The sequence below is a fragment of the Carettochelys insculpta genome, chromosome 4 (genome assembly GCF_033958435.1).
Source record: "Carettochelys insculpta isolate YL-2023 chromosome 4, ASM3395843v1, whole genome shotgun sequence".
NCBI classification, from domain to species: domain Eukaryota; kingdom Metazoa; phylum Chordata; order Testudines; family Carettochelyidae; genus Carettochelys; species Carettochelys insculpta.
Genome location: NC_134140.1, coordinates 130,340,632 through 130,367,598, shown reverse-complemented (window position 1 = coordinate 130,367,598; position 26,967 = coordinate 130,340,632). Strand labels below are relative to the sequence as shown.

Here is a 26,967-nt window from a genome sequence, read left to right as displayed (position 1 = left end):
GCAAAGGGCAACCCCCAGGCCGCATTTTTAAAATGAACAACTGTGCTTTAAATTGAAAGCGTGGCCATGGCACAAGCACTGAGAGACAGCTCTCTCAGTGCACTGTATGACCCTCCTATACATGGGGAGTAGCTAAACGTGCACAGCTCCCAGCACCGCAGCCTGGTTCACATTGGTGCTTTACAGCTCTGTGACCTGTTGCACTAGGCTGGGGGTATGAGGGTTTTTTTCATGCATCTAGGCCAGAAAGCAAAGGCACTGCAAAGTGCCAGTGTAGACTTGGCCTAAGTAAAGCCATCTAAAAATAAGTCTGTCCTTGCGAAGAGCGATGGCAGCTTGGTAAATAAATCCCTCTCTGGTGGGGTAAATGTGGATGTGTGGGATCTGTTTACTGCAGACAAACTGTGGTGCCCAGATCTGAAAATTTAGCCCTGGAAGTTCTAATGTAAGTTTGGGTTGACTGTGAAGCACAAGTCAATGTACAGTTTCTGAGATGGTGTTTGGATAGGACAAACCAAACATCAGCAAATGCGATGTTACGTTGTCTATTACTTTGTCTCACCTTCACTTTTAGGGGACATAATATTATCATCTCCAGGATCTGCTTTAACTGCAAGGAGAGTCTTGTAACACACAGTGCCCTGAGCATTTATTTGGCCATCTGGAAAATGCCAGTATTCTAATTAAGTGCCTAAGGGTGAATGAGTTGTCATTTTGCAGCTTCTCTAGAGCTTTCCTTGAAAAACAGGATCCCCTACTTTGGAAACAGACTTCATCTGCTAGGTTCCTTTAGAGTTAAAGAGTTCAGATATCTTAGAGGATTAAACACGCAAACTAAGAGTACATGACAGTGCTTTTATGGTAACCAACTAGATTCACTCTTGTGAGCAACAGCCAGATACAAATATAGCTTCAGTCTTTGAACTGCACATGTATGGGAAGTGTCTCAAGGAGCAGTCTGCAACTTTTGTAGCTAAAAGACACATCTCGATCTATGTACAATAGTCACAATAGCACCTTGGCACAAACATTATATTTAGCATGTTATTGGCTCCAAATTCTCATTAATTTAAAATGTATTTTTTATTAAATATTTCACACACAGTACTATTTCTTTCCCTATGAGAACATCTAGGCTGATTCACCATTTTTGTACAGGTGTTCCACACCAGTGGAACTCCATTGTTCCTAATGGAACAACTTCTGATTTACATAGGTGAAAGTCAGAACAGCTTTTATGGGCTGGCATTCGTCTATCTTCTCTGATCTAGCTAGCCAGCTATTTCTGCAGTGTCTAGCACCACGATATGTAGGTGTCCTGTGAAGTAACTGGGAAGAATCATTCATTGTTTGCCCCATATTAACTCTACTCCTCCCATGGGTGGAAAGGAAGTTCTGGTTTGTAGGAGGAGGTTACAGATTTGTGTATGTTTAGGTCAACATGTAATCTCATGTATTGAGCATACTTTGCTCTGACAGAGCAAACACATAGGCTCAACCTGACCTGCAGTGTATAGGATGCTCCACAGCCAAGCACCTCAATCCACATGAAAGAGCTGCTTGCAGATAATGTCCAGATTTTCAAAATATCCACTAATGTTGAATGCCCTCATTCAGACATGTAGGACACATTTACACAAGTTGAACAGTGACACAGAGGTTGCCGTGTTAGTCTGTGTTCTATCAAAACAGAAAAGCAGTCATGTAGTACTTTCAAGACTAACAAAATAATTTGTTAGGTGATGAGCTTTTGAGAGAAGAAGTGGGTCTGTCCCACAAAAGCTCATCACCTAATACATATTTTGTTAGTCTTGAAAGTGCTACGTGACTGCTTTTTTGTTTTGATGTTTACACAAAGAGTGCTTTGCTGGTCTGGCTGCACTGGTATACCAGCCTGGCAAATTGCTCCTAGTTGGAAGTCAGCTTATATTGGCAATGCGGAGCTTTTATCTTAGTTGGTTTGGGAGTAAAGGAGTGTGGGTAAAAGGGGAGGGCTAATAATCTATAATGGCAAAAGAGCAGTTTTGTCAGTATAGGGATGTTGCCAGCCCAACCCTGTCTGGGTTACACCTCATGCTACAGAGCTAGACCAACAGAAGTGTGTTCCGAAAAATCAGGCCTTCGCTCCCAAAGAAGTTCAGAGTGCTTGCAGCTCTGACTGCCTTCAAAAGTGGCGTTTTCTTTTGGTCCAAAGTGGCCAATCCAAAACACACCAGGACCACTTGAGTGAGTTTGAGGAATGACTGACTATAACAATGGATTTATTAGGTTTGGGTTGTAGTAAGAGTACAGAGCCAAAGTGAGCATTTGCACACACACTGATGGCAATGGATAACAGCTGTTTATACTAGGATTAAATTTAGTTCAGAGTCAACAGCAGTTAAAGACATAATCTGGATGGAAAGAGTCAGGCCTGATTTCACATTGGCACTGTACTTGTACCAGCTAAAAACAGCCTAGAACAGAGTCCCTCATGGAGCTATGATGTGTATCTCTGCATTGTCTGTAACTCTAGATGTTTTGCATAGAAAATATGTTACAGGTACTTCAAAAAAACTGTTGCAACCATTGAATTTACTATCTGATACAAAATGCTTATTGACATATGCAGGCTCTGCTGCAGCCTTCCTGCCAAGTCTATGATACCATGGACTCTGGAAGAAGGAAGGAACCTCAACTTTGAAGTGCTACAGCAGTGCTGGGTTGTACGGCTTGGGCAGGGGCGTGGAGAGGGAGGAAGGGCTGCAATCTGAGTAGCACTGAGGGCTGGCTGCTCTAGGAACTATAGGAGCCCATGTTTCACTAACAGCCAGTGGAAGCCCCTTAGGTGGTTTTGAAAACTTCTCCCAGGACTAAAAAGGGGGAATACGTAAAAATTCAAACAGTGATTAGCCCCTTTGACATGAATTCATGTACCCGAAACACCTGGTACATGATAGAGTGCAGCATAGCAGCCCCAAAATGCACATTAGTCTTTTGAAATTTACTAAGCTATTTACTTTAATGGCACTCTGTGCCACAAGCTAATCATACAATATTTTATTTGTTGCACAGCTATTCCCTATTACCATTCAAATGTTTGCTTCCTTTGAGTTCCATCAGACATCTGTTTTTCCTTATAGTCCAGGGAGATATATGAACACCCACCTCATCCTGATACTTATCTCTGCTCAGATTTGAAGCTTGAAAGATTTGTTTTACTGTAGTTTCATTGAGCATAGAGAAACTTTATGAGAACCATAAAGTAAAACTTTGTAAAGCATTCAAAACCAGCGCTAGAGAGCCATCTTGAACTCCATCCATCAAAGGTGGGAGTTTGCCCCACTGTGTACTTTTAAAGCATTAAAAGCTTATTTTACTTTAAAATAGCATCTTTCAGTATTTTCAGAGCAGGGAATCTAAGATGTTTATTGTGATACGGCAACTGAAGTTTCTACTCTATCATTAAAGGGCATTAACACCACATGTGACCAAAAAGCATACTGCTTGATTAATCCAAGTCACATTTATACATTTTTCTTATAAAGGAAATATAAATTTGTATTAGCAAATGACAGTTAATGTCCTGCTTTAAACTTCAGTGCATATTTTTCTACAGAAAGGGCAGATTAATAGTAGGGAACTGCTGAGATCACCTAGGGTGGCAGGATGAAGCATGACGACTCTAAATTGTAACTGCATATTGCTGCTGGCTGTTCAAAACATTGAACACTTAACGTTAAAAAAAAATCTGATGTGTATAAATATGCATTCAGCCAAGTGGTCAGATTTCTATATTAAACAATTATAATTCAGGGAATCCTTAATTTAATCTCAGCATGATACTTTACTCAATTCAGGATACTATCTGTTAAAGCACACGTAACTTAAGTACGTTAAATGAAATGCAAATATTTAATAACTCAGATAGAATATACGATATGATAATCACACTTGATAGAATGGTAACAAAGAGGAAGCTGTGCTAGTCTATACACCATCAAAACAAAAAGCAGTCAAGTAGCACTTTAAAGACCAGCAAAATGGTTTATTAGGTGAGCATTCGTGGGACAGACCCACTTCTTCAGACCATAGCCAGACCAGAACAGACTCAATATTTAAGGCACAGAGAACCAAAAACAGTAAGCAAGGAGGACAAGTATGGCTCAGTCTAATTCTTGACCTTCCCCCCCCACCCCTCCACTCTCTGATTTGCTCACCTTGATTATCTTTTTCTGATTTGTCCTCCTTGCCTACTGTTTTTGGTTCTCTGTGCCTTAAATATTGAGTCTGTTCTGGTCTGGCTATGGTCTGAAGAAGTGGGTCTGTCCCACGAAAGCTCACCTAATAAACCATTTTGCTAGTCTTTAAAGTGCTACTTGACTGCTTTTTGACTTGATAGAATGGTTTGCTCTATTCTTAACTGCTAATAATTTACAAGTAAATGTTTTACTTTACAGTCTATATGCATCAGATTGTTGCTGGCTCACTAGTATCGGTGAAAGTTTCACCAAATCATTAATCAAAACAAAACAATCTCCCTATGGCAATGTGCAGCTAAGCACTACCTGTAACTTCAGTGGCATAACCCAACTTTAACAAGTTCCTCCCTCCTTCTGGGATCTTCCCTCACCCCAGGTAAAATCCTGGGGAACAACCCACAGCGGAACTTGTCAAGACACACACAGCACAGCCATCTGTCTGCATACACATAAACTGAAGCACGACCTGGCCATCCGGCTATAGCTTTATATTATATTAAGTGTGTCAGGCAAATCTTTCAAGAAGTCAAGAGGAAAGCAGCACACAAATTTAAAATGCGTTTATACAAGGAAACAATTTGCCTGTATTAGCAATTTGTGGAATACTCCTTTGCATTTTGTTGTTCTGAAAAAAAACAAACAAACTATGTAACAGTTCTTGTATCATTTTACTATCCTTTACTTACTACTGTACAAAGCAGAAAGTGAAGAGAGCAATATTACAATAGCATTTTCATAACAATTGCCTGTATTTTGCTATTTTAAACAAGCCATTATACAAATGCCCATGTCTTAAATATATCTAGGATCAAGCCTGTTGCTCTACTCATGAGAACAATTTCATTGACTTTGATAGATCACTATGAATAGTAACAGAGAGAAAGCCGTGGTAGTCTATATACTATCAAAACAAAAAAGCAGTCAAGTAGCACTTTAAAGATTAACAAAATAATTTATTAGGTGAGCTTTTGTGGGACAGACCCACTTCTTCTGTTCTGGTATGGCTATGGTCTGAAGATGTGGTGGGTCTGTCCCACGAAAGCTCACTTAATAAATTATTTTGTTAGTCTTTAAAGTGCTCCTTGGCTGCTTTTTTGTTTTGATAGATCATTTTGCGTGAGTGAAGCATGAAGGATTTTATCTAGTTTATGTAGTTTTTAAAAAAAATTTGAATACATTTGTGTGGCTGGATTTGGAGCCTGTATTGCTTCGACTATTTAAAAAATGTGAATGAACGCCATGCATATCAAAATGAGGGACTTCAAAATGTTAGGTGCAAGCTTCCCACATGTAGCTCTGCCAATAAAAACTTTAAATTTTGAACTGTAATGATCCTGCTATTCCAGTCTAGAGCTTCTCTTGAGCAGACACTGTCAATGAAGACCTATTGTGCAGATGTTTGGCAATGCATTGCACAAAAAAGGAAACTAAAACGAGATCAGTGCTCACATTGTCACTTGTGATCTAAGATCATTTGCACCTATATTTTCAGGATCAAATGATTTCAATGTAACAAGTCTTAGCATGCGGAAAATTACTTAAGCAAAATCATCATCATTTTAAAATACAAGATGCCAGTGCTACTGCAGAAATAGCCTTGATAACAGCAGCTTGACCAGTGATACTCTAGTTCATACCATACACAATTGGAGTCCCTAAACCTATTGAGGTCTGGAAACAGCTCTCATAGGTAATGTCTACACCACCTGCTGGATCAATGAGCCTTGGTAGATCCAGAAAGGGTTGATTTTTCACATCTAGTACAGACATGTTAAACTGACCACCAAGAACTCTCCCATCAGCTCAGATACTCTACCTAAACAAAAACCACATGTGGATTATACAGGACAGCATCTACCATTGACTTACCGCAGTGAAGACAATGTGATGAGTAGATCTAAGTATGTTGACTTCAGCTATGTTATTCGTGTAATTGAAGTTGTATAACTTAGATCAATGGCCTGCAGTAGTGTAAACTGGACTTCAGTGGTCATTGACACAAGATGCTGAAAGGGAGCTGGGAAACTTGGGGAGCAGGTGATTTCACAGCTTCCCCTGCACCTGTCATCAGTGCTGACATGCATTTTATAATTACGCTTACCAGTCTCCTTTGAAAACATACTTTGCCTCTTTAATAAAAGTACCTATTAAGTTTAGAAGCAACTAGTCACTTCTTCAATATGCTTCTTCAGATGAGGAGAAAAGATTTGATTTGACAAATTTCAAATAATCAGACACCTTAAATCCAACTTATTCAGTTCTTACCTTCGAAGTCCACATCCCCTACTAATTTGGTTTTCCCTGTCAGAGGGTCATGGAGATGGTTGATGCCTACATCAATTACAGCTGCACCTTCTTTAACCATATCAGCTGTAATCAACTTTGGGATACCTGAAATCATGAAGAAATATTGTATTAACACATCCAGATACAGAAAGACATCTTCTGCTCCTCATTATAGAAAAGGCAGGAAAGTGGTTTATTTTTTCAGCTTCTTGGTCACTATGGGGGTCAGAAACAAAGCTGATGTCAACCTACTGTGTCTAAACTGAGTAAATAATTTCAGTTAGGTTATATCGTGTTTCTACAGCACATCTCTGGATTCTTTGATTTCTCATATATTTAATTGCTACGTATTTGGCATTAGAGCCATTTACCTAAATAATGTGCAAAACATACAAAACATTGCTAATACAAATTTTACTTTTCGAAAAGCAAAACAAACAAGCTATCATGTAGCACTTTAAAGATTAACAAAATAATTGTTTTGATAGAATGCAGACTAACACAGTTATCTCTAAAAGCAGATAACCTTTTGTAATTCTTTGACATTTACATGCAGCTACTACAAGATCTAGCAAGACATTGTGGACTCAAGATATTCTAGCTTTCACTACATATGACACCACCACCACCACCACCACCACCAAGCTCACCCAGCTCTTGAGTGAGATTAGCTCATGAATGAGCAACTGCTTGAGGTTGAACCTGAGCAAGTGGAGGTTGTGCTGCTGGCGGAAGTAAACACAGAGAAGTTTGCACCTATGAAACAATTTCCTCTTGCTGAACACACACACACACACACACACACACACACAGGTTAGTCAGTTCACATTTTAAGTTTGCTCTTGGATTCCTTGCTGATAATAAGCATATCCAGAGTATGTCCTCTGTAACACTAATGAATTATTCTGCTTCCTATGGCTAGTTAGAAGATTGCATTCCGATCTGTTGGATGCAGATCTCAGTAATATGTACCTTCATCAACTTCTAGCTGTACTATAGCAGTGCAGTCTACCAGGATATGAAGCCCATTAGCAGTTGAGAAACTCAAATTCAACTTACATGCTAAGCATACATCTTCAACCAGGCATCACTAATAAAAACACATTATGGAATGTCCCACTTTTTAAATGAGAAGACAACCCATCTTTAAAATAAGAAGCCACTTGCTTCATGAGTTATGGGGACACCTTTGCTCACGTCTGACTCTGCCACTCTTTAGTAATATGGTCATGTTAATATAGCAGACCCTCGCTTTACATGGACTCAGTTTACGAGTTTTCATATTAACGTGAGTCGAGCCCGGGGGGGCGGGGGGAAGCATTTGTAGTTTGCCTCCTCCGGGGCTTGCTAGGATCCAATCTGTAATTTCGGGGATTATTTTCGGCAACCAGCTTTGCACAGAAGAAGCTCTGCTTGGAAGAAGCCTCTGAAAAGCAGCCACGAATGGGGATGGCACGCTGGAGCAGCAGTGTTGGCATGTCGCTTCTGCTTGCCTTGATATGAAGCAAGGCAGAGGGTGTAGCCCAGGAGCCGAGGAGGGCTGACCCTGTCCCCCACCTCGCCCTGCCTGCATGTCTCTCGGGCACTGGAAAGATTGTGGGGGCTACTGCTGCTGAGCAACACCCCATTGCTTCAAACTGAGCTCAACTTCACGTAGCAGGAATGGTAAAGTACTTCTCACTTGATTAACCCAGGAAGTTGCTGCTGAGCTGGGGAAAGCCGCTTCTCTCCTAATAACAAAAGTAGGGCATAGAGATCTGCAGCAGCTCATGGACTCAGAGTGTTCTTGGCAAAGGCAGATAACACAAGTAAAAACCCTGGACCATTCCCCTTACCTGATACACTTGTGCTGCTGGGGGCACAGCAAAACTAAGGATGGCAAAATCCAGGTGAGAAATTCCATTGTGGTCCCAGGCCTTCAGACAGTGGCAAAACAAATCCTGGCACTCCTGCTGTCCTGGAAGCACCAAGGAGGCTGCTGCAATGCCTTGCTTTTGTTATTGTTATTAGGAGAGAAGCGGCTTTCCCCACCTGAGCAGCAGCGTCCCAGATAAATCAAGTGAAAAGTATGTTAAGAGGCACACAGCAGTTAGCTCTAGGGTAGAAATGTAGCACTTTAAAGACTAACAAAATGATTTATTTGGTGATGAGCTTTCGTGGGACAAACCCACTTCATCAGATCAATCTCATTTCCATTACAGACTGACATTTATACGTACAACAGAAAGGGGGCCGTGTTAGTCTGTACTCCAACAAAACAAAGTGGCAGAATTGTAGCACTTTAAAGACTACCAAAATGATTTATTCAGTGATGAGCTTTTGTGGGACAGACCCGCTTCATCTGATGAAGCGGGTCTGTCCCATGAAAGCTCATCACCAAATAAATCATTTTGTTAGTCTTTAAAGTGCTACATTTCTACTGCTTTATTTATAAGTAGAGAGGACCAATAAATAAATAAATAAATAAATAAATAAAATTGCAATAAAAACCTGACAAATCAAACACATAGGAGGGGGATGAGGGGTTGGGGGATGTTAGTTGTTGCCCGAGATAATTATGAGCATCAAAGGAAGGGAAGCAGTCCTAGTAATGCATGAGGTAATTGATGTCTCTGTTCACACCATGTGTTAATGTGTTGAATTTGAATATGAATTCCAACTCACAAAATTTCTCACTCTAATCTGTTTTTAAATTCTTTTTGCTCCACGACACACACTCTCAGGTCTTTAACAGAATGGCCCACTCCGTTGAAGTGTTCACTGACGAGCTTATGTGTATTGAATTTCTCGATGTTTGCTCTGTGTCCATTTATTTGCCAGGTCTGTCCAATGTACTTAGTGGCAGGGCATTGTTGGCATATAATGGCATATATAATGTTGCCGGAAGTGCACAAGAATGTGCCTTTGCTTTTGTAACTAACATGGTTAGGTCCAGTGATGGTATCCCCAGAATAAATATGTGGATAAAGTCAGCAGCAGGGTTTGTTGCAAGGAAACGTTCCAGGATTAGTACTACTGTGGTGTAATGCGTGATTTCTGGTTAGAATCTTTTTTAGGTTAGGAGATTGTCTATAGGAAAGGGCAGGCCTGTCACCTAGGGCTTTTTGGAGTGTAGCATCATGGTCCAAAATAGGTTGTAGGTTGTTAATGATGCCTTGCAGGGGTTTGAGTTGGGGGCTACAGGTGATGACAAGTGGTGTTCTGTTATTGATCTTTTGGGGCCTATCTTGAAGTAGCTGGTTTTTGGGTATTCACCTGTCAATTTGTTTTTTTTTGTTTTTTTTGTTTACTTCTTCCGCTGGGTAATTAAGTTTTATGAATGCTTGGTAGAGGTCTTGTAGTTTTCAGCCCCTGTCAGTAGGATCAAAGCAAATGCGATTATATCTAAGGGCTTGACGATAAACGATGTATCATGTGGGTGTGCTGGATGGAAGCTGGAGGTAGGTAGGTAAGTGTAGTAGTCAGTGGGTTTCCGGTAGAGGGTGGTGTCGATGTGGTCATCAGTGATTTGTACTGTAGTATCCAGGAAATGTATTTCTTGTGTGGAATATTCAAGGCTGAGATTGATGGTAGGATGCAGGTTGTTAAAGATCTCTGTGGAATTCTTCCAGAGTCTCTTTACTGTGGGTGCAAATGATAAAGATGTCATCAATGTAGCTTAAGTAAAGGAGGGGCAACAGGGGACAAGAGCTAGAAATTGCTGTGCTAAGTCATTCATAAAAAAAAAGCAGAATTTAGACAGAGCCCTTCTCTGCAAGATATCAGAAATAAGAACACCCATGGAAATAAATAAGCAACTGGCTTGAAAAAGTGCAGGCTTCCAAAACTAACAACTAAACTGAAGATAGAGTATGGCAACATGAACAGTGTTATTTTGTGGAAAAGATATCAAACCAGGGGCCACCTGCAAATGGCCTTTCCACAGGTTCTCCTGCTGGCACTTCCCATATACAGGCCTGTCACAGCTGCAGTCCCACCACAAAAGGGGTGGGGAAGAAGTAGGTTCATGCCCTGAACTCCCTTTGTCCTAGCAGCAGAGCAAGCCAGGCACATCAGTGAGAATCTTGCACCATCCCAGAGAAAGGTGGAGTCTACGTAGCTCCTGTGAACTCCGGGAAACTTAAAGGGATAATACCTTCCGGAGGTGTGCTCTCTCCCTGAGCTTCCACCAGGGCTGTGCAACTCCGTGCCACACCCAATGCAGGGCTTTCTGTACTTTGCACAACCCAGCCCAAGGTTTTTTCATCATTCCAGCTATACCTCATATTGTGTAAGGAGCAATAGATCATGTTCCTCCAACAGGCAACATGAAGAAAAAGTGTAAAGAACAGGTACCGCTGAATCGATACTGAATACAGTTTAATTGCATGCATGGCCAGCAACAAACGCTGTTTAGAAGCTGTAGTTCAATCCTGATGGTAAGTTCTGATGACCTACTGAGTAGTTTTTATCTATACAGACAATCTAAGGAAAATGGATTCAATATTCATTATTATTTTTAATTTGTGAATTCTGGTTAAGTGCACAGTCTAGAAATTATCACGTGCGAGATATAAACTCAAGGCCGAAGCTCATTTTCTTACTCCTAAACTGGCATGTGAAGAAGGAAGTACATTTAGCCTGTGAGGGAAAGTAGCATCTCATTCTACATCGAAACAGCAATCGTAAGTGTCAGAGTAAGTCATACTTTCCCTATTCATCTGGAAGGCAGTTAGCACAACCTGTGGTTTAGAGTATGGAGGAGAGAAGAGGGAAGCAAAATGGTAACATCATGAAAAAAAAGCAGAAGAATTACACATACATTGACCAAACTGTTTAGGATGTATATTAAAAATATGATTAAAACAAAACATCTGACATACAGAGCTGATTACTTGTATAATAAAGCCAAATCAAAATGCAAATATTTCGATCTCTGTATCTTCAGTAATATCAAACCACTGAACTTCCCAGTTACTAATTATAGAAACTCCATTCTTTCTACAGCCCATTCTTCAATTTACCTCTTTATGCAACAACTATGCATAATACATAATATCAAAACAACGCCATTTAATTTGCCAAGGCCGTCCTTAATTCTAATAGCAAAAGAAAGATCCTATTGTTATCCAAACATGGCCTCTAGCTGTTAAGGAAACGATACTGTCAGAAGCCAGATGACTCACCATTTTTACAGAAAATGGTGCAGTTTATATAATTATACCCATGTAAGCTGTGCACTGACTAGTTTCCACTTCTGAGTTCACTCTTAAGTTTCCTTAAGAGAAAGGTGTCATTTGTGATGAGAAACTAGTTTATGAGTCCTCAGATATGAAGGCCGAAAACTAAAGGCCAAATCTCTTCCTTTACTCAGAACAATCAGACCTACTGAAGCACCCTCAGCAAGCACGATCATAACCCACTTAGGTAACACATTTAAAACAGATATCAAAGCCACAGCTGTAGAAACGGAGCACTTTGTGAATTTTCAACATTTGCCACTGTAATATTAAGGACGTTTAGTTTTACCTGCAGCTACTATTATAATGTCAGCTAGCTGGGTATGGATCTTCAGCTGCTCTTTTGGAGTGTATCTGTGAGTAATTGTCACTGTAGCATCACCTGTAATGTACAATATTTGCAATTGTTATTCATAAAATTCCAAAAAAGTATTCATTAATAATAAATTCCTGCCTTATGGCCTGATAAGTCATTTTACTTACTTACACACACACACACACACACACACACACACACACACACACACACACACACACACACACACACACACACTCTCTCTCTCTCTCTCTTTATGAACTGATACCTTTTTCAGCATATGCAGAATGCCACTGCTTGTCTGCTCACATCAACAAAAAAGAGCAACCACATCACTATCAGGCTTAAACAATTGCACAGGGTTACGTGTTATGTTTTTGAACAGAGTGAACTAAATTCTTTCCTTGCTTAGCCTCAGTGAGCTTCATGGCATTAGGTAGGAATGAATCTGGCCTCATGTATCTATCCTACTAAATGTGGTATGAAGATAACTTTATAAGACCCTTTCATTTATCGCAACCGAGAACACTAGATATAAAGGGATTATGTTTATAATTTTCTCCTCATCTCTGTTTGGTCATTCATTGCTTTCTGTGCCTACTATACGCCTCTTTATGGCACAAATTCTGAGGGACTTCCCTATCTCTATAACCTGAGGAAAGAGCAGAGTTACCTCCACATCTCTGCATTTCCTGCAGGTCAGTTTAGTTTCTAATGTTTGTTTTGGAGAGGTTTGACTATACAAAAGGAAAATCAATGGTAATTAACTAATAGCAGCAACATTCATTTTTGTTGATATTTCCCTTCAGGTCTGAAAATGGTTCACCATATAGAAAGGGACATCCATGGCTCTGCCGTTGTTCTAGCATGGATTGCATGGGGATTACTGAGAGTTCTGACAACAATATGGAAGCCTACCACACAGATAACAGGAGATAATGGAACAGGGCTTTTTTGCAGCTGCAGTGAAAGAAAAGCAGATTTGGGAGACATTTTCCTTTCTACTTTTTGGTATCCATATTAATGGAATTGTGTGTGTCAGAGTGTTGGACGAGACAGCCTTGTGCTACTCTTGAGCTAGATCTCCATTTCTGCTTTTCTTTCATTGCAGCTGCAGAAAAGCCTTGTTCCACTATCTCCTGTTATTTGCTCTTAAACAAGCTTCCTGACTGTCTTCCAAAAGCAGGGAGGAGATAACTGGGAAGTCCGTGAAGGGAACAATGAGCAAAGGCCAACTCTCTTTCACTTTGCTATCTTCTCTGCATACCCTGAGCCTGTTACACGCCATGTTTTTCACCCTCCATCCACCTCAGGTCCCTGGCTACAGTGTCTTATTTTAAATTTCATATTACAGTTTTCACTATTTCAGTCTGTGCCACCTGCTCTGATGCCTCAGGAACATTTATTATTGACCAATTCTGCACCTTGTCTCATTGACACACTTGTCTTCTTATACCTTCAAATTGTGCCCTTGCTCGATTCCTTGCTCTCCTGCCTAATCCACCCTTCATGCATCCACCCTAATGTAAAGGTCACTCCCTCTTCCAGTATTTGCCTGTACTGTATGTGCTCTCCCACAAGAGAAATGAATCATGAACACTACAGTAATTGGCAGCAGGGAGACACCCAGAGTGTGGGAATAGCTTCATTGAATCAGTGGACCTGAAGAGTTTACACAGAGTTTAAAAAGCTGTTGCAAAACCCACCTATCTGCTAATGCCCAGGGCTTTTTTTCTTGCAGAACACACAGGAATGGAGTTCCGGCACCTTTTTTCTGGTAGAACAGCAGAAAAATTTTCACTGCCAGTTCTGCAGCAGTATGGTGACCGGGGCAGGAGCCCCTGCTGGTCCCACAGCAGAGCACAGACTGGGGCAGGAAGACTTGCTGGTTCCGCAACAGCGTGGGGACCCAGGCAGGAGCCTCTGCCATCCTGGGCAGGAGCCCTTATTGGTCCTGCAGCAGAACGGGGATTGGGGCAGGAGCCCCCGCTGCCCCACAGCAATGTGGGGACCGGGGCATTAAAATTTAATACCCTAACCCCTATGTGGAATCATCAGACTTGAATTCCAGCACCCTTTTTTTTCCCTAGAAAAAAAGCACTCTTAAAGCCTATCCATAATCAAAGTTAAAAACAAACAAGGAAAAAACAAAACCAAATAAGCCTAAAGGAAACAAGCATAGATTCCTAGAAACTGGAAAAGGTGAATCCCCTAAAAAGTACCCTCTGGACATCAGCATACAGATCTGATCTAACTGCTCAGCACTTAGATTCTTTGTTGGTGCATTCCCTGAGGGAGAAAAACTGGCTGTCTGGCTGAAACACAATTCTAGGTGACAGGAAATAAACAGAAATAATGTTTAAGAGTCAAAGGGAAGGCAGTTGGTTTCCATAATCAACTTCTGTCTCCAAGGACGAAGAGCCAGGCTGCAGTGGATTCTGATCATGACATGGACCATTCTTCTAGAATCTCCTAAGTAAGAGATCTGCTGTGATAGCAGCACCCCAAATTATTGTCATCAAGAAGCATATAGGGAAATGGTAGGCCTTGCGTTTACTTAAAGCTAAATTCTTCTCCCTTAGCATCCTAGGAGTGAATAAATGAAAAGAATACACAAAACAGAAAGAAGATGCTGTTTGGCAAATCTGCTGCAATATCTTTCAACTACTGATTACTGATGACACTGAATGATTTCATGAGGGAGCAATTCAGATGTTCAGATGACAAAAGTTTATCTTCTACAAGAATCTCTCACGTTAGTGAACTGATATTTCAGCTGATCTCGTTGTATTCTGAGATGCTTATTTGAGATGAGCCACTTTTATAATGAATATTTTCCCACTCAAATTGCTGAGGAACCAGATCTTCTCTTAGGAAACTAGCTCTATGGATTTCCATGTTCATTCATATAAACTGTCTGCATTGATCCATAACTACTGGGATGTCTGGAGAGAGCACCGAAAGAACTCATATTGCCAGCACAGCTTAGATTCTGGAAAACAGCCTGAGGTGTAGATGCTATCCTGAATGAAAAAGCTTTATGCTGGTACTAATCATTCTACATTACCAAGTACAGGAATTGATAATGCTATCGAGCTATTGGAATGTGTAATACAACTCCTAGAAGCATAAATTATGCCCCAGCTGAGCTGCCCTCCCTTCCCGCTCCCCTGCAACAGTTCTAAAACTTTTTGTAAAGAGCAAAAGAAGTTTAGGAATTTTACATCATTGCTTGGTATCCTTAAACTTCAGTTGAACTGTGAAGAAAAGGCTTGAGTGCTAAATCCATGCTAAAATCGCAATACCAGAGACGCAGAGCTGTAGGTGTTCACTCTTTCTTGGTATTATGGGGAGATCAAATGGGACAAAGACAGAGAAGGAAGTGACTATGATCAGCAATTACAAACTGATGTTACCAGTTCCCATTCCCTTAGGGAAATACAGACCCTGAGTGACAAGAAACAGATGTATAGCTGAAAGTCAAGAGTAGGCTAAAAACGTAATCAGTTTTTAAAGGATGAACATTACAGACCTTCCCTAGAGTTTATGATGAAGGATCCCTAGAGTTTTTTTAAGTCCCAGGTTGACACAGTCATGGCTGGGATGACTTGGTTGTGGCTGATCCTGCTTGAAACAGGGGGCAGGACTCAATGACCTCTCGAGGTCGCTTCCAGCTCTGTGATTCTATGATTCTAAGGATTTGTCCTTATGTAATTCCTTAAGAAAAAGGGCTAGGAGCTGGACTGAAGACCAGGCTTCACATCCACAGCAGTTATCCTGAGATTCATATGAATATCAAAGTAAGGAGCTTTCTGTTTATTTTGTGGTTTGGTTAAAATAATATTTTATATATCGTTATCTAAGGCTCAATAATAAATCTGGTGGAAAAGACTTCGCTGACTAAGTTTTGGTGTGTGCTCCTGTTGAGTCACTCCACCAGCCTGCAAACGTAATTAGGATTGTAGCCAAGCTTCTAAAGAATAAAATTTCTTTTTTGAAGCCACTGGCAACTTTCCTGTCAGAAGGATCCGATAGGGAGGTGTTGCCATCTGCAGGACAGAAGGATTTCTAGAAACACATCTTTACAATTGACTCTAACACAGGGAAAGAGACCCGTAATTAAGATATGTTTGTAAAGAATGTGTAGCAATTTATCAAAACTCTTAGATAGGCCAGATTCCTTATCAAGTAAGCCTCTGATACAAACTAATCCAGAATGGATACAGCTAGACGACTTCCGTATTTCCTCTCAGCATCTATAAAGATTCCCCCTATGTCCCTAACTTTTTTCAGCTTTAAACGAAGACTGTAAATACCTAGAAAATAATTTAATCAGATTACTGATACCATCCTGTTTAACCTTCCTCAAAGACTCAGTGTTTGAGCATTTGTACATATTGTACTCACTGGATTCCTAGGAGGAAGAGAAAAGACTTTTAAAATGTTTTTTGATGGTCTGTGGGTTTTGTTTGGAAGATTTTGGAGGGCAGATATCTTATTCTTAGAAGAAACTGAGGGGTCTGAGTGCCCACTTTTACTTACTTTTGATCTTTGCCCCTTATTGGTAGAGGAATCACTGTTGTCAGAGAAAGAAGCACTCAAGAGAAATATATAATGGGACTTGATTTAGTGTTATGACCTCCAAACTCTCCATGAGATCTGGAAGTCAAGCTTTCCTTCTTTTCCTCTCACTCATCATCACCAATCACCCTGACCTCAAACCACACATGCAGGCTGCATCTCCACTAGCAAGTACATTCGAAATGGAGGTCAAAAGATGGCCTTCTTTTGAAATTCCCTGCAGAGCATCTACACACACTCCGCAGTCTTTCAAAATTAACTTTGAAAGAATGGGACCATTCCATCAAAGTTGGTCCTCCGTTCCCATGGTGCGAAGAGCTCCCTCTTTTGAAAGACTATTTCGAAAGAGAGCAAGCATAGATGCACCGCAGCTGGCTATTTCGAAAGAGGGAGTCATCCATGGCACCGACCAGCTGGCAGCGCCACTCATAGCACAAGTGAAGCTCTATGGCCCTGGCATCCGGCCACGTTTAAAGAAGCAGGCTCCCATAAACCCCCAGATAGGAAGCTGAGAGCATGCAGGCAACCGGGAACCCACGCTGCTGCTCAGTCCACTGGCACCCAAGACGCTCCAGCCAGCCCACCATGCTCCCCAGCTCCATGGCCAGCAACTCAGACCCCTGCCAGGCCCCGAAGCACCAGGCCCCCTTCTGGACAGAGGCTGAGCTCCGGGACCTCCTCGCCCTCTGGGAAGACGAGAAGGTCCTGCACCAGATGGCGGTCAGACACCGCAACACTGCAGCATTCAAGAGCCTCTCCGAGAGCCTCATCAGGCAGGGTCACCCCACCCACACCCTGGAACAGGTGAGGACCAAAGTCACGGAGCTCCACCAGGGATATTGCAGGGCCCAGAATGCAACCAGGCAGTCAGGGGCAGCACCTACCAGATGCCCTACTATAAGGAGCTGGACTGCTTCCTTTGGTGCAAAGAGGCGGGACACCTGGTCAGGGTCCTTGACACAGTGGACCCCAACACTGAGCTGGAGCCTGAGACAGGGACAGAGGGAGAGAACCGCCCAGAACCAGCGGCTGGCACCAGGTGCCTGTGGACAGTCATGCTACTCCAGACTATCAGCGATGATGAGGGCTCAAGTGAGGGGGCACTCATCAGTTGACGTCCTGTCCAGCCCGTCCAGCCAGGCCCCCTCCGACAGTGCCTCGGCTGGGGTCCCTCCAAGAACTCAGGCACATGCCATACATGCTGGTCACCCCAGGGCATGGGAGGAGATGTCTGATCCTGCCCAGGGTGGCCGTAGCCCACCCACATGGCTATTGGCCCCGGTGCACATGAAGGCTGGACGGCCCTGCTCCCCCAGCCTCGGAGGACCAGTGCACAACACTCAGCACCACACGGCCATGACAGCACCACAGGCTGCCTGGTTGTGGAGAGACAGGAGATGGGAGGTGGGGGCAGAGGGGAGCTCACCCTCATGGCACCCATATGGGGAACCCTGGGATGCAGTCCCCGCAGGGTCCCTGGGATGGAGAGAGGATGAAAGGAGAGGGGAGGGTGAGGTTTGCAGGGCACAGCACTTGGGACTAATGGCCTGTTCCTCTCTCCTCTTCTGTCCCCACATCTTCAGCAGCCAGACCAGCCCTGTGTTGGGCTCAGGGAGCCCAACCACCAAGGGTGAGAGGAAGCAGCCCAGACCCCAGCTGGGGACAGTGCAGTGCAGTGCAGTGCAGTGCAGTGCAGGGCTGCCACTGCTGGGCCATCCACCAGCACCACAAGGGTCGGGGTGGGGGGGGGGGAGAAGGAGGCGGCAGCAGCAGCAGAGGGGAACGCAGCCCACACTGTAGCCCTGTGGGACCTCACGGGTGTCCTATGGGAGCGGCTCGCCATGGAGCAGCAGGCCTGGGACCAGGTGGCGGCCAACCTGGATGCCCTGACCCAGGCCATAGTTGGTCATCTGGCCCCAGCTACCACCCTATCGCGAGCCACTCCCACACTCTCCCCTCCCGCCCCACCGTCTACACCACCTCCCATCTCCCCATCCCAATCCACTCACCCCCTGCAGTACCCCCCCACCCCACCCCCATGAGCCTGACCTCGCTGCCCTGGTCCCCCCGGCCAGCCTCCTGCAGCTGGTCCACATGTTGCTGGTCAAGAGGAGGACACACCCCCTGCTCCACCTGTGCTGACCCCCAGAAAGGCCATGGGGGGCCTCACCCCAGTCGCATCCTTACCACCCCATGCCGCTGGCCCCGGCCCAGCCCCAACAGGGCCCCTGGACATGGGAGGGGGAGAGATGGGGTGCAGGCAATGGGGATCCTGGCCATCAAAACCCATTGAGGGGTAAAGCCCTCCTGGGGCTCACAGTGCACCCACCCAGGGCTGCTATGCCCCTGTATATAGCTCCCCTCAGTCTTTCATTAGCTGTTCCCCCGCCCACCTGTATATAGTTCTCTGGAGTTGGCAGAGGCACAGACAGGTTTAAAGTGCAAATAAACAGTCTATTGGTGTGATTAACCCCATGTCCCCTCTTCATGTATGGGGATGTCGGTGGGGGTGTGTGCACATGGGGGTGGTGGTGGGCTGTTTGTACAGGGTGTGTGCATTTGGGGGTTTCACCGTGGCCCCCCGCTCAAAGGCCTGGTGCAGAAACTCCTGTACTCACACCCCATCCTGCTGGGCCTAGAGGCATGGGGCTGCTCATACCTGCACACCACCTTGGCGGCCAACCCCTGTGAGCGCAACTTGTTTAGCCTCCACGAGGTTGTACAGGGTGCAGCAGGCCCCAACCACTGCTGAGACACTATGGAGACTCATCTCCAGCCTGGTGAGAAAGCATCTGAACTGCCCCTTCAAGCGCCTGAATGTCTGCTGGATGGTACTGTGGACCCGGTTCAGCCACTCATTAAAAATGTTCTAGCTAGGCTGTGTGTGTCCCGTATATGGCCTAATCAGCAAGGCCTGCAGGGGATAGGCCATGTCTGCCACGATGCAGGGTAGCCTCATTGTATCCCCAATAGGGAGCTCCCGCCAGGGGATGAAGGTCCCCTCGGCCATCTGGCAGCCCAGCTCCGAGTTCTGGAACACCCTGGCATGGTGGGCGCAGCTGGACCAGCCCACGCAGATGTCCTGGAAGCGACTGTTGGTGTCGATGAGTGCCTGCAGGACCACAAAGTGGTAGCCCTTTCGATTCACATGTTTATGTCATCCAGCACCCCAAAGTAGTTCAAGAAGCCCAAGTCCTCAAAACCCCATATGGCGTTGTCCAGTCCCGACGTGGATCAGCTGCTGCAGGAGGACCTTGTTGATGGCCCAGACAGCCTGTAGGGTGTGGTGGGGGGAACGCACTCATGAATATGGGGTAGGTTGTGGCATGCCTACCTGTCTCTGCTCCCGTCCCTGGTGGGCGCCACACCCACAAGCAGTTAATGACCCAGGGGCCTGGGAGGGGGCATCGTGCCCTGAGGACGGCCTCCAGGAAGGTGGCTACCAGGGTGGCCACCCGGAGCCACTGGTGGACAGCAGCCAGGATTGCAGCCAGTGCGCCGGCCACAGCCTTGATGGAGGGGGATCTGCTTGAGGTCCATGGGGGCCCAGGGTGCCTCCTCTGCTCACTCGTGGTCTGTGTGCCTGGGGACAGGTAACTGGCTCGCAATGTGTGCAGGCTGAAGCTCGAGGAGGGGGCCTTTAAAGGAATGGCAGGCAGCAGCCTCGGAAGGGCTTGTCTGCCATGCAACCCTGCCTGCGACGTTTCCTGCCCCTGTACTTTCAAAAGGGTACCCTGGGATGGTTGGATGCCCTCTTTTGAAAATGCAGTGGGGGCCATTTGAAAAGGCAGGTGGCACCTTTGTTCCCCGTTTCCCTGTGTCGACGCTCCCTTTTGAAAGGCCATCTTTCAACATTTATTTTTGATAGCAATCCTTTCGAAATGGAGCTGTAGTGTAGATGCAACTGCAGTTGCATTCCATATGCTCCCTAACAACAGGTTGTTGTATGTTGAGTGGGGCATCACTGGTGTGGACGGTCTTAGGGCAGGACTGTGAGGTTTTTGATTTTTCATGTAAGTGGGGGTCAGAATGAAAGAAGAGTTCTGAATAGTATCTTGCCTTTTAGAAGGCAAATGGTAAGAGGCAGCTGGTTTACGTGGGAGGTTCAAACATTTTGATACAAATTATAACCCTAAATGTAACCAGGAAACAAAATACTTTTATAAACAATTTATACCATTTTATGATTTCACCACATATAGTATATTCACTCCTATTTATAGATTAAAACCAGGAAAGGGTATTTAAAAATGTATTCCAACTGCTAAATTTGAGATTTCAAACTAACAATAGTTTCTACGGGAATCTTCATTGAATTTTCTATCTTCCTGCTCTCAGGAATTACAATTACAGTTTCTCCGCTCTGGATGGTCACACCTCCACATTAGCTACTGATAATGGGCCACATCTTCTCTGACTGAATTAACCTGATTTCTCCTCTCTTGATGTTCACAACTCCACATTAACTGCTGATAATGGGCCACATCCGCTGTGACTGAACAGACCTTGTCAAGAGAAGGGCCAGAGTTGACTAGTACTCTGACCTCTTCATAAGCCCATATATTTAATCCTCCTCTGAAGCCCCCACTTATGCATCTGAAGAAGCGGGTCTTAGCTGACGAAAGCTTATGCTCCAAAATATCTGTTAGTCTGTAAGGTGCCACAGGACTTCTTGTTGGTTTTGAAGATACAGACTAACTCAGCTACCCCACTGATGCAATGTTAAAGGTTTCTTTAGAAGTTTTTTACTTTGCGGTTACATCACTTTGCAAGAGTCAAAGGAAAATTTCGTCATGATTTCTCTGAAAGGAATATGGAGAAGATATCTGAAATACTCTGAAAAAGTTCTTGTATGAAGTTGACATTGATCAGCTGCTTCTGTTGCCAATGGTGGTGCAATGAATACAACAGCAAAGGACAGAGTTTAAGAACTTTCTGTCTGTAAAAATTAACCAAAGTGAGTATTTCATTGTATTACGCATCAGAAAGTAATGAATGTCCTCATTTAAAGAAAAAGGTTTAACATTAGTTATGGATGTAACTGTGCAGTTTTTTAAATTATGTTTTTGTGTAACTAGCAATTCATGTAACCCAAATGACAGCAGTAGTTAGAAACTGGATGCTCAGGTGGCAGGCTAAAAAAATAAACTCCGATGGCAGCTGCTACAAAAAAAACCCACACTGGAAGAACTGATTCATTTAATATTATCAATTCTAATAGGGAGAAGAGAGGCAAATCCTAGAGAGAGGTGAGGGAAACTGACGTATATAACTGACCCGAATATCTAAGCTGTGAAACAGGTCGCTAACTAAATTCCGTAGCAATTACTTTTTGTTTTGCAATCAGAAGGAGTCTGACATCACTAATTCTTATGAGTCTTGGATGGTAGAAGACAGAAAACTGCAGTGTTTTTGCTCACCAAATTTCACTGCTCTAATTAGATCTGCACTGCAGACAGCAACTTGGAAAGTTAATCCTGCTTCATTAAACCTCAGAATTAACAGTACTAGAGAACTAATTCTTCTTCCAGCACAATGAATGGCAAAAAAGTCCCATTGATTTTCATGAGAACAGGATTGAGCCCAAAGCTTTTCACTAAGTATAATTACTACATAAACATACAGAGAAGTTCCAAACGCTAACTTTCCCACAGAGGCTTCACGGGAAAAACTATATGATTAGCAAGAAGCTTTCAACATTTCATTATATTAATAACACATTTTGCTACACTCCAATTAAACATGACTGAAATTAAGTAACACCCATGTTTACTTAATTTATAAATGACACTTCTTCAGTTCTAAGATATCACACTATTGCAACATAGTGTTGATCTTACTTAAAATTAAACAGCATTTGTTGTTTTTTTTTTTTTAAACTGCAATTGTAGTGGCGAATCAATTCTGCTATAACTAAGGAACCATCAGTATTTCTATTAACACCACTTCTTTTCCTTGATTTTTCAGGGTGGTGGGGAACAAAGGCCACATAGCCAAGTTATTTCGAGATAACAGCTGTTATTTTGAAATAACCTGTTGCCTACACTACACAACCACTGTTTTGAAATAAATTCATAATAGTGTGTGTGTTATTTCAAAACTGGCAAACCTCACTGCAGGAGGAACACCACCTACTTCGAAATAACTACTTCAAAATAGGCCCTGTTAAAATGTGGAATAGCACTTTCAAAATAAGTGCTATTCCCTGTCTTAACAGCACCTATTTTGCAATAGGCGTTGTGCGTGCAGACTATGTATTTCAAAATACCTAAGTACTATTCTGAAACACACTTTAGCTAAGTGCTATTTCAAAATACATTTTTTATGCGAAGCAGCCCGATTTTGAAATAACTGTTTCGGAATAGCTTATTTCAGAATAGGGCTGCAGTGTAGAAGTAGCCAAACTGAACTATGGCATCCAGGTTGAGAATTATCATTAAAGGTATTGGGTTGAAAAGATACTTTGTTTTTCATATATAAATGTTGATTGGTACAACTTAAAATAATACAGTATAGTGCAATACAGCTATACATATCAATAATTTAAAACAATGAAAAGTTAAGAAAAACAAGTTTAGAGAATGAGGGATATAGCTGTGTTATTTTTGTATACCTATCATATATACCTCAATTTACCTCTGGGTTATCATCCTGCCTGGCTCCACAGAACTATATCGAATGATGCTGTTAGCGGGAAATTAACAGGAAATGAAACTATGACAAAAATAAGGTACTGGGGAAGCAATGAGGAAGCTATCGATTGGGAAATAACATTGGGCCAGAATCCAGCTAGTCTGGCAAGTTCACTCTCCCCAGACCATACCTAGGATCATGGGGGATGCAAAAACCTTAAAGATGGTGGCTTAAGAAGTTGGGTGTCAGCAGCTGTCTGCGGGTGGGAGGCTGAAGACTGACAGAGACGCACAAAGAAAGCAACACAGAAACTTGCAGCAAACCAGCTCTCTCCCTCAACCCAGAGATGGAGAGAGTCAGGCAGAAAGGAACTAACAAAAGCTTGCAAGGAAAGATTACAGTTAGGTAAAGAACTATTCATATACATTTTTGTTATCCTTTGTTGTGAAAGCTCTGTACATTTCACTGAATAAGCAATGTTTTCTTTTGTAAAAAATATTTTTGAGTCACTTTAATCAGCTGTTTGTTAACGGCTCCCAGAGGAAACCAATTTACAGCTGTCAAACGTAGTTGGATGTTTTAGGTTAACATGGTTAGTAAGCAAGGGACTGAAGAATAGTCAGACCACGTGTTTTCACCCAGAGAAGGGTGAAAGTAGTTAAACTTCTCCCCACAGAGGTGCAAGTTAAGAGATTGAAAGGGGTCTGAAGTGCATCCTCCCCCTACATGAGGTAGCAGAACTGACAAGAGAAACTATTTTAATATGCTGAAAATTATCAGTTTTAAAACTATACTGGAGCAAACAAAGTTGATTTATTTTGGATGCATTTTCCCATTAATTTAAATTAAAATCTCATCCTTTTTTGAAGTCAGTGGAACTATTTATGTGGTTAAAAGTTAAGAACATGTGTAACTACTTTCTTGAACTAGGGCCTTAGCTCTTAGGTTTATGGAGGCAAAAGGGGAGTGCCTGATTCTAAAACCAGTGGTAGCAGCAGGAATTCAAGAGATGCTCAGACCCTTTCAGGATCTGACCCTAATCAGTTGTGTAAATTAATATCACTCAGTAAGATGAAGTCCATATTAAGGTCTTTATATGGACTTAAATTGGACTGTTAGTGTAATTATGTGCATGAGAAAAACTGCATTTGTCACACAGCTTTGAAATCAAGATGAAATTTTTGCTGCTGAGCTTGTTCACAACAATGAAATGTTGTGATTAGTCCTGAACAGACAAGGCAGGTGGGAAGAGAAGGAGAGTTTGGATTATGGATTGTTTGTCTCACTGAGTGTGAGCTTTGAGATTTGTGTTTCTTAGCAACCTTTGAGTAAGTTCCTAACTATGGACATGGATAAACATTTTAAGTCGGAGTTTTACAGTGCATTTCAAATATGTTTATGACTGAATACACAGCTGGAAAAAGCTATATGCAAAATCTCATGTAAGGTATCATTTGAAAAGTTGTAATCTGATGAATGTGCATATTCTATTTGTGTGCATATGTTATTCCTGTATTTGAAGTTAAAAATATGAAATATAAATCTGTTTAACTAATATATACTGAATGAGGGACAAAGGATATTTCAGAAAGTCGATGACTTGTGGATAAGCGTAATAATCTGTAAATGGGTTTGCTTTTCCTATGGACCTGTCTGTAAGAGGCTCTCAGAGTCCTCACATGGACATGCATTTAGGCAACGAGATGCTGAGACCTCTATCTTGGTCCTTGTACTTTTCCACTGAAGGTGAGAAAAGCTTAAACTGAACACAAAGGATTCCTACCTTGAGCAAAATCCATGTAAAGGTGGAAAATCAAAAATAGGAGTGCTTGGCAAATGTCAAGACACCCCTGCTTACCACCCAAGATGACTGTTGGAAGCATCTAAGACTGAACAGGGGTAAGGTTCATGCCCAAGCAAGGAGGCTTTCCAGCCTGTGAAAAAAAATGTCTAACGTGTTTATTTTAAGTAGGGATTGGTGAACCTAAAAAGTGCAGCATTCAGGCTGAATCTGGATACATATCTAAAAATTCAGATTCTTATCTAAACAATCAACCTCCTGAGTTTAATCAATTAAGCTAGAGATTTTTGAAGAACAAACATTTTCATAAGATTATGAGCATTGCGTCTTCTGCATGGAAACTAGAAGGAAACTTCATTAATCCAAACATATTAGGAACACAGAAAAGATTGTTTAAGTAGGATTCTAAAAATAAAGTGATGGTACTAGGGATGAACTGTTTCATTTTCTCTGCCCTCTTCCCCTATCCCTTATTTTGGCTATTTTCACTCACTATGTTATTAAAGCAAGTAATACCACTCTTGGACTTACCTCCAGGCCTTTCATGTTCTCCATCCGTATGTAAAAGCATTGAAATAGGCATTCCTACGTTCTTGGATCTTCCAGCTACAACAACATTTTTTCCAAACGTCTGTATTCCTTGCGGGGGGAAAAAAAATAATTCAGCTAGTCTAAAAGACCTTGAAAACCTCACCATTTGAGCATCACGTCAGCCATTTGAAACAGTAAAGGAACAAATTTGATCACTTATTGAAATTTCCTCTCAAAGTCAGAAGGTAGTATTTGTATAGTTGATCTACTCTAAACCAGCATTTTAATTTTTCTTTTAGATACATCTATTGTTTCCTATTTTAATTAACTGTTTTGATTATTCTCTCTGTGCTCAATTTATTGTACATCTACTGGCTCTAAATATCTTATTCATCTGCAGAATACTGTTCCAGCTATCTTTGTATTCTTTAAATGTTCTTTTATTATTTCTACTCCATTCAGTCCAATCCAGCAACAAATAATATGATACAGTACATGTTTGCTGCTAAGTTTTGAAGTGCCAAACACACTTTGAACAGCAGTCGTCTTCTGCCCTTTAGAGGAAAACTTTTCACATTTCCATTTACTCAAACAGTTAAAAATCAATGACTAGTTCACTGAAAGTTAAGACAGCAAGTGGGAGTTGAAAACAATGGAAAGCTTCTTGAATAAGGCAAAGCCTCTATGAATAAAGACTTGGTGAAAGCCTGTGTAATCTACTAGCTCTAAAATCTGGAAGCAATCTGTTTAAGTCACTAACTATAGACAATATTTACTTTGTTTCAACAGTTACTTTATCACTTCAGAAAAAACTTCATTTTACATTTAAAAATTTTCTTATGCATCAGGGACATTTAAGGTAGCTTTATCTTTGAAAAATGAAATTCAGTTTGTTATTTTTAAATGAATTGTAATTTCCATGTAAATAGAATTTGATACAAATCACAAGTAAAATATTGTTTATTATGTAATAAATAAGAAAGGCATAATCTATCATTTTGCAATATAATATATAGAAGTTAAGAATCTCAAAAATAGATGTCAAAATAAAAAAAAAAAAATCACTTAAATGTGGTATAGGCCTCCTCCTGGTTAGCAAAAAGATGCACCAAAGTTAGTAAAAGACTATTTAGCTGCAATTCAACATATTTTAAAGGTTATCAACTAATAAGAATGTGGGTTTCTTAGAAAATAACTAAAAAATAAAATAAAATAATTTAAATAGTTTATTTAAATCAAAGTTTCCTACTTGCCAATTAAAACTGACTGTTTATATCGTTTTGATTTAAAAACAATTCACCCTTCTGTATTGTATCACATAAATTTCCTTGTAATTATATATGCCTTCTTGCCAACATT

The 26,967-nt window shown here is 42.0% G+C and overlaps 1 protein-coding gene across 1 annotated transcript in view; it reads right to left on the bottom strand.

Moving 5' to 3' along the window:
• Positions 1-26,967, bottom strand: part of MTHFD2L (methylenetetrahydrofolate dehydrogenase (NADP+ dependent) 2 like) — a 51,829-nt gene that overhangs the window by 2,712 nt on the left and 22,150 nt on the right. Inside the window, exons 5-7 of the mRNA XM_074992050.1 lie at positions 25,609-25,716; positions 12,036-12,128; positions 6,507-6,632 (exon numbers count right to left, since the gene is read on the bottom strand). Coding sequence (XP_074848151.1) covers positions 6,507-6,632; positions 12,036-12,128; positions 25,609-25,716 — 327 coding nt within the window. The remainder of the gene's footprint in view (positions 1-6,506; positions 6,633-12,035; positions 12,129-25,608; positions 25,717-26,967) is intronic.